The 11442-nt window shown below is 39.4% G+C and overlaps 1 protein-coding gene across 1 annotated transcript; it reads right to left on the bottom strand.

Moving 5' to 3' along the window:
- Positions 1-2605: 2605 nt before the first annotated feature.
- LOC141212745 (uncharacterized) lies at positions 2606-8651 on the bottom strand. Its single transcript, XM_073665056.1, has 2 exons — positions 8420-8651; positions 2606-6352 (listed from the first exon to the last, which is right to left on the bottom strand). The coding sequence occupies exon 2, from the start codon at positions 6243-6245 to the stop codon at positions 5415-5417; it is 831 nt and encodes a 276-aa protein (XP_073521157.1). The 5' UTR covers positions 6246-6352; positions 8420-8651; the 3' UTR covers positions 2606-5414.
- Between the last annotated feature and the right edge of the window lie 2791 nt (positions 8652-11442).

The following is an 11442-nucleotide window of genomic DNA, read 5'->3' as shown; positions in this document are numbered from 1 at the left end:
CATCAATAGAAGCATCCAGGGCTGTAATAGCCTTAGTGTTAAGATCAATTAGTAATTTCATAAATCCAAATGAACATGTATTACAATGGTCTTCCCAACTGGAGATAAAGTCTGTATCATCCACCACAAATGTAGGGATCACCCGTACTCTCAGACCTCTCGGGATAAGTTTATTGGTGATGTACCTCTGTAGGAAGGCCCTATTCCACCACAGCTTAGTCCGCCTCAAAATCAATGCCTGAATAGACCGGACCTGAGAATCCCAGCTTCGCTCACTCTCCACCTGTGGTTCCGTACTGCCTGCGCCAAATACCTGATCCATTTGACCGAGCCAGGTCTTTTCCTTGGCTCTAAAATCCATCACTATTGGAAACAAAAATTCTGTGCATAACACAAACACAATAATCCAATGTAAGTTTCTCAATCGGTGCATATTAAAGATAGTGTGTCTCTTGCTAAATAGCTAGCACCTACTGATGAAAATCAAGGTTGGGTCGTTTGAACATAGTTAAATACTTGAAGAGAAAAAATCCGACCATATCAACCCAAAGTTATAATAAAAATTAACTTTTACTGTATACAGGTGCAGCTCACTAAATTAGAATATCATCAAAAAGTTAAATTATTTCAGTTCTTCAATACGAAAAGTGAAGCTCATATTATATAGAGTCATTACAAACAGAGGGATCTATTATATAGAGTCATTACACACAGAGGGATCTATTATATAGAGTCATTACACACAGAGGGATCTATTATATAGAGTGATTACAAACAGAGTGATCTATTTCAAATGTTTATTTCTATTAATGTTAATGATTATGGCTTACAGCCAATGAAAACACAAAAGTCATTATCTCAGTAAATTTGAATAATTAACAAAAAATACCTGTAAAGGCATCCTAAGTGTTTATAAAGGTCCCTTAGTCTATTTCAGTAGGCTCCACAATCATGGGGAATACTGCTGACTTGATAGATGTCCAGAAGGCAGACACATTCCACAAGGTCCCAGAGTCTGGAGGAAGAGTGGAGAGGCCACAATCCAAGTTGCTTGAGGTTTAGTGTGAAGTTTCCACAATCAGTGATGGTTTGGGGAGCCATGTCATCTGCTGGTGTAGGTCCACTGTGTTTTATCAAGACCAAAGTCAGCACAGCTGTCTACCAGGAAATTTTAGAGCACTCCATGCTTCCCTCTGCTGACAAGCTTTTTGGAGATGGAAATTTCATTCTCCAGCAGGACTTGGCACCTGTCCACACTGCCTAAAGTACCAATACCTGGTTTAAAAACAACAGTATCACTGTGCTTGATTGGCCAGCAAACTCGCCTGACCTTAACCCCATAGAGAATCTATGGGGTATTGTCAAGAGGAAGATGAGAGACACCAGACCCAACAATGCAGACGAGCTGAAGGCTGCTATCAAAGCCACCTGGGCTTCCATAACACCTCAGCAGTGCCACAGGCTGATAGCCTCCATGCCACGCCGCATTGATGCAGTAGTTGATCCAAAAGAGCCCCAACCAAGTATTGAGTGCATTTACTGAATATACATTTCAGTAGGCCAACAGTTCGGATTTTAAAAACATTTTTCAAGCTGTTATAAAGTATTATAATTTACTGAGATAATGACTTTTGTGTTTTCATTGGCTGTAAGCCATAATCATCAACATTAACAGAAATAAACACTTGAAATAGACCACTCTGTCTGTAATGACTCTATATATGAGTTTCACTTTTTGTATTGAAGAACAGAAATAAATTAACTTTTTGATGATATTCTAATTTACTGAGATGCACCTGTATGTAGTTTCCAATATCCTATCAGCAGAGCATTTCTGTTTTACATAGCTAGTTAAGCGCATATTACAAGATTGTCAACAATATAAAACATACCCCAATAAATAAAAAAGACCCCCCCTCCCCATAAAAGGCAGATATAAAACAACTTTCTCCGGGTGAGAGACTGGCCGAAGTATTTCCATAGCTGTCGCTTTTAAAGTAGAAAAAATGGCGGCTCAGTCACTGTTGAACTTATGGGAGAATCCCACCTAGAACCTTAGCCCCCTTGGGGGATAATTCAACCCCAATTAGGCAAGAAAAATGTGATATAATCATAATAGAACCTGAAGAAAAAACAACAATTGTAAAGAACTGTCCAACAAGCAGGGACACTTCTTCCCATATACTCACGGATCACTGTGTTTTTGAAGAATTAGGGTTTGTACCACAGGATCTTCAACTTTGAACATCCCAAATTTGATCCCGGCGTATTTGCCTCTCATTCATATCGAGCCAGTGAAGGGTTTATGAATCTTGAATAAAGTGCACAGTACCTCGGGCTACCACCCTTAACTTGGCAGGGTATATCATTGAATATCAGGATCTGGAGATATTTGTGGATACTTCCCACGCTGCTGGTTTATTGAAAACATCAATTCAGAAAGGTTTATTAAATTGCTGTTTTTATTAAATGCGTTTAAAAGTGACAAGCACTTCTTCAGGAAACAACCACATGCAGACAAAACTGTGCAAGACAGTGTAAAGGCTTGAGTTTTGAATTAAGGCTCCAAATCAACACATAACTGACTTGTGTCAAAGTTCACTGGATAGACACATGATTACATCGGAAAATAAAATTGCGTGCATTTCAGTTATATAAAGAAATACCTCCAAAAAAATGTATAACAATTCATATACTATAAACCTATTCGACATTATTTAAATATAGTATATATATAGAAGTTCAAATGTTCGCTAAAATAAATGTATTTATTCACTTATTCTAAAAGCAGGAGTTGGGCAAGAACCTATGTCTCTATAGGGAAAACCACTGTGTCCTGTGTTCTTTAGTCGTTAAGCCGCTATGTGTATTTAGGAATTAACAAAAGATTAAAAAGAAAAGCAAATCCAAGGGTAGGAGAAAAGTTTGTAAAAAACTTGTAGTTCATTGTATGTCAAAAAAATTCTTGTTTTATTTATTTTATTTAATATGTCTTTTGATGAGCTAAAATGCTCTTATCCGAATTCCTCTAAATGTTATTTTAGTTTATTATATTTGTTACAGTCCATTTGTCGTGTTTCATATGTCAGAATATTATTTTGTCTCATTATACTGATATCAGTGTGTTATCAATTACTGTATAATTTTATTAGAAGGAAAATAAATATCATTATAAATTAATTCCACGCTTCCTTTAATTAATTTGTTAAATGAGCACATTATGAGCTCGTTCTACAGCTTATAGGAGGGTTAAGGTTTCACACCTGATTATTAATTTCAGCCAGTTTTCAAAGAATTCAGTAGGAAGGAGCCTTCTATTTATTTCAGGCACACCAATAAGTGGTATATCTTTGAGCCTTGACCTATTTTCAAGATCATCTGTTTCCGCCAGCAGTGCTGATATTTGATGTTCTGCAAGCCTGTTCTCATTGCTTTTATGGGCTATCTGGTCCTCAATGGCACTGACTTAGCCTTCCACTGCCCCTGCTCTATTTTCTGAAGTTTGTGTCGTATACCTGCTGTCTCATCTTTAAGACCACCAAAATGTACATTGAAAGCAGAGAGAGAATTTACAATGTACCACTGCAATGAAAACATCTTTTAAAGTAGGTTCCTCAGGTTCCTGTATGTCCCATTGGTGCAGGTTAGGCCGTGGGGCAGTGAGTATTGTGCCACATGCAATTTTGTGGTCTTTTCATCCCCTTCAAAGCGGCTGTCTCTCCCATCTCCTGCACACCCAACTCCTCCACTTGGAGCCCGTGCGCAGGTGTGGGGTAGCTGTTATAAGGCCACTGTCACCTGCTGAGACCTGTGTTTCTGTGCAGGCAAATTGCTACAGCCAGGCCACACTTCCCTCCTCCTCGTCTCCCCTGCTCAATCTGTCTCCAGCGTGACAACCGTGGTGTCATCTTAGAGCTGAGAACCTGCTTCTCCCGCAGTCTTTATGTGGCTTTTCCTGGTCACTTTTTTCCCCTGGAGCAAACTACTTCCACACTCAGACAATTAACTGGTAGATGTATGCCGATTTTCAAAATGGTCATCAGGTCCTATATCGGATAAATAGCTAGATGCTCGGCCGGGGCTCCTACATCTGCTTGTTCACATATGTCGTCAGGGTTATTGCACACAAGTACTGCTGCTTTCTGTGTGAATGGGATAGTCGTGCAAGAGAATATGGCTACAAAAAAAGGGACTGGCCTCTCCAACATTCACTTCAGCAAGGGAGTAAACTGTCCTGCATCCAGAAGTTGAGGATCCACCTAGGCAATGGTGGTAACAAAATCTTATCAAGTTGGGCCTAATGAAGAACTTAGTAAAGCCTATGGATAAAAATGTACAAGCATTCATGCATCTGATTGATAACTTTCCAAGGTTAAGTGAAGCAAATATAAAAGAAGGAGTCTTTATTGGACTTCAGATTCGTAAGCTTCTTGAAGATGAGCAGTTTCTTCATTTGTTCCAGGGCAAGGAAAAGTCTGTATGGTTTACATTTGCATTTGTGGTAACTAACTTTTTGGGATACTCAAGAGCAGATACAGTAACTATGAAGAGTTGGTGTTATTTCTACTCAAAACATGTAAGGATCTTGGCTGTAACATGTCCTTAATGATTAATTTCTTATATTGTAGACTTTTTTTCCACCAAACTGTGGAGTAGTGAGAGACGAGGATGGTGAGAAACGTAACCAAGATATTGCAATTATGGAGAAAAGATATCAAGGAAGATGAAATCCATCAATGCTTGCAGATTACTATTGTATAATTTTAAGAGATGATCCGATACAGGAGTACAAGAAACAAGCAAAAAAACAGTTGTCACTGAATGAGGACTAATTTTGTAGTGCAATTTCTGTAACTGTTTAAATTCGCAATAGGGTTTAGACAGGTTTTAGTTATTTGAATTGTTTCTAAGTTTTCTCTAAATAAATATAAGAAAATTGGCATAACAAAATATTCTGCATCTGTATATTTACAAAAATAATAATGTTTCAAAGTACTGAAACTTTTATCATAAAATTATATGTAGCAGTAAAATGAAAAACTCATTGTCCCATTTGAATTCAGGAGGTCAAATTCATTAAGAAATGGCTCAGTTCATAACGGAACCTGACAACTTTTACAAATATGTAAAACAGTGTTACATGATCTGAAAGGTCCATGAGCTAGATTCTTCAGCTGCTCAGTCAAAACGTGCAGCCTCTGTACAGGTCCCAGTACCTTCCTCTTCTCTTCTGCACCAATCAGTTAGATAAGTGTGGGGCTTGAGGAGAGATCAGTTCTCTCACTGATCAGGAAGGACACTGTCTCATTGTTCTCAGTCACAGGAAGTTACCTTCAGTCTATAGGACGTACTCACTTATTAGCACGATTTTTTCTTGCTAAAAGTGTGTCTTTTCAAGTAAAACATTTTCCACATTAAGGATATAAAAAAGGCTTCTCCCCTCTGTGACTTCTCTGATGTCTAACAAGAGCTGATTTCTGGTTAAAACATTTCCCACATTCTGAACATGAAAAAGGCTTATCCCCTGTGTGAGTTCTCTGATGTGTAACAAGATCTGATTTCTGGTTAAAACATTTCCCACATTCTGAACAGGAAAAAGGCTTCTCCCCTGTGTGAGTTCTCTGATGTGTAACAAGATCTGATTTCTGGTTAAAACATTTCCCACATTCTGAACAGGAAAAAGGCTTATCTCCTGTGTGAGTTCTCTGGTGCTTAACAAGATTTGATTTCTCTGTAAAATATTTCCCACATTCTGAACATGAAAAAGGCTTCTCTCCTGTGTGAGTTCTCTGGTGCTTAACAAGATTTGATTTCCCTGTAAAACATTTCCCACATTCTGAACATGAAAAAGGTTTTTCCCCTGTGTGAGTTCTTTGATGTGTAACAAGATCTAATTCCTGGTTAAAACATTTCCCACATTCTGAACATGAAAAAGGCTTCTCCCCTGTGTGAGTTCTTTGGTGACTAAGAAGACTTGATTTCTTGTTAAAACATTTCATACACTTGAAACATGAAAATCTATTCTTTGCTGTGTGAATTTTTTGATGTTTAAGAAAAAACTTTTTGAGGGGAAAACCATTTCCATATTCTGACCGTGCAAATGGCTTCTTAGCTTTAGGAGCAGTTAGTTTTTTAATGCTTATTTTGTGACTTTGATTTTCCTTAGTAGTCGGTAATGAATCAGAAGATAGGACCTGTTTCAAAGGAGCAAATGACACATCTTTGCTGTAAAGGGATGATGGCATATTTGGAGTAATAGCATTCCCTTCAATTGTATCCTGTGAGATCTCCAGCTCATCTGATTTGAAAATTGAAGATGTCAGCTGTCCCTCTGATCTCCTAGTACAGTCATCTGCTAAGTAAAAAAATATATATTTGAATAAAATATTCTTGAAATTTATATTTTTGAACATTTCTAAACTGTTGGTACAAATGGCAAGTTTTGTAAAAATATTGATTTATTCAAGACAATGAAAGTTCACAGTCTAATAGAAAACCTCATAGCATGAACCAGTAGAGTTTGGTGTTCAACTGTTTGTTCATTCTGCCTCCCAAATATGAAATATGCGAAAATTATACCAATAAAAATTTCTGCTCATATCACAAAAAAAAAGCGTCCACTCAGGTCCATAATCTGTCAACGGAAAAACAGAGGTTTCCACATCATTAGTGGCTCAAAAACAACATGGCTTCCATAAACCAATCCAGCAAAATCCGCTCTTCCAAAATCAAATATGCTCCCTACTTAACTCAAATGGAAAGCACCACACCCTACTAAAGCTCACGCATAATGCTGGAAGCTGCCTGATACAGCCCTGTTCTCCGCTGGTTAAGTCTTCTGTGTTCAGCTCCCGTGTTGTGTATTTTCTTCTTCGTTTCTTCTTGTGATCCCAGCCCATTTACTGACTACTATTGTGTCTTCTGATTTTGTATTTTCTCTTCCCTTCTGGTTCTGATCCGGCAACCTGACTATTCTTCTTGTCATGTCACACCACAGAACAGCAGGCAACACTAAGTCCAATCCTAAGGGTCTTTGTGTAAGTACAGATCCATGTAGAGGGGTTAAAGGGTGTAGGGCAAAACTTTGACTATAAGCAATAACACATGTAATGAAAAGATCAAAAAAAAAAGAGAGAGAGAGAGTAACTAGTGGTGAAACCTCTCTGGGATAATTAGAGTATGCTTCTTGGTAGCTCCTGGCAATTTAACATACAGTATAGTAAGGGCCAATATTTTCTGCCAAATGAGTCTCAAGAAGAAATATACATTTAATGAGAACTTTTTATAATAGTGCAGAGCTGAGATGTCTTAAATTTAGAACTCGGGTATTTGGAAGAGACAATGGAGACCTTTTTTTGAAAGACTACCAGGGAATTACAGAGTTAAGTGAGGCAGGCCAATCCCACCACAATCAAACTATCATACAGAATGAACCTGTAAAAAAAAAGACAGAATAAAAAAAACACATTACATCCCCAACAAGGATGTATGTTTGGAGGGGGGGGGGGAGAGAAATCCAACACTAAACCAGAGTTGCACTTATTTATGGTAGACCATTGGAGCTACTATGAGTCCTGACCAGAAGAGTAGAGAAAGTATTAGTGCTCCCCATTTTAGGATAAATTGTATCTAAATTCTCTAGGATTGATAATATTATTTATGACGTGGAGTGAATCCATGAAACCAGGGCTCGAGTCATGGCAACATATCTCCTGCAGGCATGAATGCATTTTTTTTACAGCCATCAGCCACTCACAGCTTAGAGATATGTCATGGCACAGGTGTAATGTTTTTTGTATACTTTATCTATTTGAAGTAATTTGGTTTAAAAAGAAATTGAAAAGTCAGGGTAAAGGGAAACTCCGTTGTTATTATACAGAAATTCATACTTGGCCCTCACTGCACGTTTAATATTGCCGATCATAAAAGCGAGGTTTGGTCATAAAGACAGGACCTGGTCTTATAGGGACCATATGAGCACATTCAGCGCCACAGAAGGGAGAGAAGGTATATTCATCTAATAAGATATCAAGGTTCTAGGAAGCCAACAGCATCAATACCTTCTACTTTCCCTTACAGGCTCATCATAATATTTTTCTTCAAGTGATTTTCTAACTTGTCAGCACTTTCTACATACACTGTCATTTGGCTTGGTAGTTTACAGACCTGGGCAGGTAAGAGTCAGGATCTTCTAATTTCAGTTGGTAGTTGGATTTTCCAGGTTGTAAGTTCTATGAAACTCCTTTTCTAATGTCCAAAGTAATTTGAACAGTTTTTGGTGGAGGAGAATGTTTGGGTATAGATGCAAAATGGTGATCACACGATTGTGATACAGCTGGACTACATGACCGGTAAACCAGCCACAGCCTGTGACTGAGAAGAATCTGTGACTTCTCTGCATTTAGTGGTTGCTACTCACCTGGATGGTTATCTGCAGGAATCTCCTCTTTACAACGCTCATCACCCCTCACATATGTCTCTGTAGTATTAATATGGATCAGATCTTCACCCTGAAAGAAATATTGTACAAGTCACAGACAGATGGAGAAGTCACATCTATGATCAGTAGTGATGAGCGAGTACCGTAATATTCGTAATCGCTATACTCATAACGAGTACTTTGTAAGTCAATGGGAAATGCGAGTAATTTTCTGCTAGACCCTACACAAAGGGGCCTGGGGGCCTGAGGAAAAGGCTGAAATGGATGGGAAAGTGATGAAACAGAATGAGAAGAGCCTGGAGAATGAGCCTGCATGCATTTCTGACTCACATATGGTTTCTGGGAATAAGTTTGTCGCAGTATTACGCCACTTTTACAGACACACAAGAACAACTACCAAACCTAACCTAAATTGCATTTAACAGGCCAAAAAGGTTAAGAAACAGTTTTTCCTGCACAATCACTTGTATATAAGGCTAAATAAACCAGAGAAGCCCAAAAAATATCCATTTTAGCCTTTGTTCACACATACTGCTGTGGCTTTTTTTCGCTTTTTACAATTGGGAGGGCCCTGACTTATACATTTTGTAGGTCCCTCTGTCATGAATCATTTTTCAGTTCGCTATTCCCCAGCACTTTACAAGCACAGCTAGAAAGCCTTAGTAGGTATGTAGATCTTTGACCTGAGAGGCCCCAGGTGGCTCTGTAACATGCGATTTGGAGGGACAGCTGTTACTTAGACATTTGGGCGGTCCCTCCATCATTGACACTCAGATAGTGGAATACACATTCAATAGCAGTTTACAATGTGCCCATTGTAGCATTGGGCTTGACCCTCCTCCTCCTCCTCCTCCACCACCATGTGATACTGCGGCCCTAAATTCAAATGTTCAGAGGCCTTGCAGTAGGCAGGAAAGCTGAGTTTTGTGAGAGCCCTTGTGTGGCCCTGTAACATACATTTTGAAATACCCTACTCTAGAGATTTTGGAGGTTGCTCGTGTACATCTGAGAGTGCCCTCACTTGCTCATATTGTAGGGCCCTTACTGTATTATTTAACTCATTTAGGGGCAGAGACTACAGAGAAAAAAAAGCCAAGAGACATGGAGTACTAGAAGGTAGCAGTGAGTACGGCCTGCGATCTTCAGGTATGGCAGAACTTAGTGAACCAGAAAAATAAAGCTGCACTAGTTAACTGTATGACGAGCTCAAATATATCACTTGTGCAAGTCAATGGACAAAGGATATATGGTGCTCCCCTCCAGGATGGGTTGGTGAAGCTTCTCCAAATGGCTCCGAAATTTTGATTGTCAATATTCCCCAGATTATATAGGAAGAGAAGACTTCTTGATATTGTACTACTTGATCCAGTGCAGAATGTGCATCATACTTCCAAAAATTACTCCTGGGGGCTGTGTCATAGGTGCAGGGAGATTCCATGACAAGGGCCTCCCTTGTCAAACATTATCTACGATGGAGTACTGTAGTAGTTGTGGCCCTCAATTCAAATTTTCAGAGGGCCATGAGTCGGTCATCAACGGTCAGTGTAAATTTCTATTGAATATGTATCCCCTATCTCAGTCACAATGTGGCACAAGCCAGGCATGTTTTCTGCCAAATAGGTTGACTGACAGGGAGTACATATTCAATAGAAATATACTACTATCTCAGTCACAATGTGGCACAACCTGTGAGAAGGGCCTCCAACCTCCAATGACAAATATTAGTTTGGTAGGACCAATATACATTCCAGATTTGTCCACTGCACAATGTGCATAGGATTTGTAAAAATTAGCCCTATGGGCTGAGTCATGGTTGATGCAGGAAGCCACCATCCCAAGGGTCTCCAATCGCAAATAGTAGTTAGGCTGGAGTAGGAATACTGTCCTGGTTTGTCCACTGCACAATGTGCAAAGTTTGTAAAAATTAGCCCTATGGGCTGAGTCATGGTTGACGAAGCAAGGAATCTGTTTTTTAGGAGAAGGGGGTGACGTTAACAGCAGTAGCATGAATCTGCATTTTTGGGGAATATAGGTTGGCTTGCTGTCATCTGGAGGGATTACAAACTGTGGAGATATCCAGTCCTTGTTGAATTTAATTAGAGTAAGTCTGTCTGCATTTTCTGTGGAGAGGCGGGTGAGCCTATCAGTGATGATTTCCCCAGCGGAACTGAAAACACGCTCAGACACCACACTACCAACCGGGCAGGCCAGCACCTCCAAGGCATATAAAGAGAGGTCGGGCCAAGTGTTCAGCTTAGACACCCAATAATTAAAGGGAACTGAAGCGTCAGAAAGGACACACGTATGGTCACTTAAAGTAACCCTTGACCATGTTCTGCAACTTATCCCTCCTTAGCATTTTTATAGGCACAGATAGCCCTTGCTGGTTTGTTGAAAACTGCCCAATTTGGGCACATTTTCCCTCCACTTCCGTTAGAGCAGGTGTTAGTGTTTCTCCCCATTATCCCTTGGTGTTGAAAAGAGCTGGTACCTCTGCCACCAGCATTATCTGAGGGTGATGTTTTCAGCAATTGATCTACAACGGCCCTCTTGAACGATTCCATTGTACAACCCCTGGCAAAAATTATGGAATCACCGGGCTTGGAGGATGTTCATTCAGTTGTTTAACGTTGTTGAAAAAAAGATCACAGACATGGCACAAAACTAAAGTAATTTCAAATGGCAACTTTAGGGCTTTAAGAAACACTAAAAGAAATCAAGATTAAAAATGTGGTACTCAGTAAGGGTAATTTTTTTCAGACCAAGCAGAGGGAAAAAATTATGGAATCACCCTCTAAATTTTCATTTACAAAACTAACACCTGCATCAAATTAGATATGCTCAGGTGTCTGCATCTAAAAAGGAGTGATCACACCTTGGAGAGCTGTTGCACCAAGTGGACTGACATGAATTATGGCTCCAACACAAGAGATGTCAATTGAAACAAATGGGTGGATTGGACAACCTTTCAGGGTAGGATCTGGTGTCCATCAGGGCTGTCC

This window comes from Phyllobates terribilis, unplaced genomic scaffold (assembly GCF_046119375.1).
Source record: "Phyllobates terribilis strain yellow unplaced genomic scaffold, ASM4611937v1 Scaffold_183__1_contigs__length_3771566, whole genome shotgun sequence".
Classification (NCBI taxonomy): Eukaryota; Metazoa; Chordata; class Amphibia; order Anura; family Dendrobatidae; genus Phyllobates; species Phyllobates terribilis.
Note: the sequence above shows the minus strand (reverse complement) of the source record. Positions and strands in the feature narration are given on the sequence as shown.

Coding starts and splice junctions, on each gene's coding strand:
- LOC141212745 (XM_073665056.1), bottom strand. CDS start 6,245: ATGCCATCATCCCTTTACAGCAAAGATGTGTCATTTGCTCCTTTGAAA.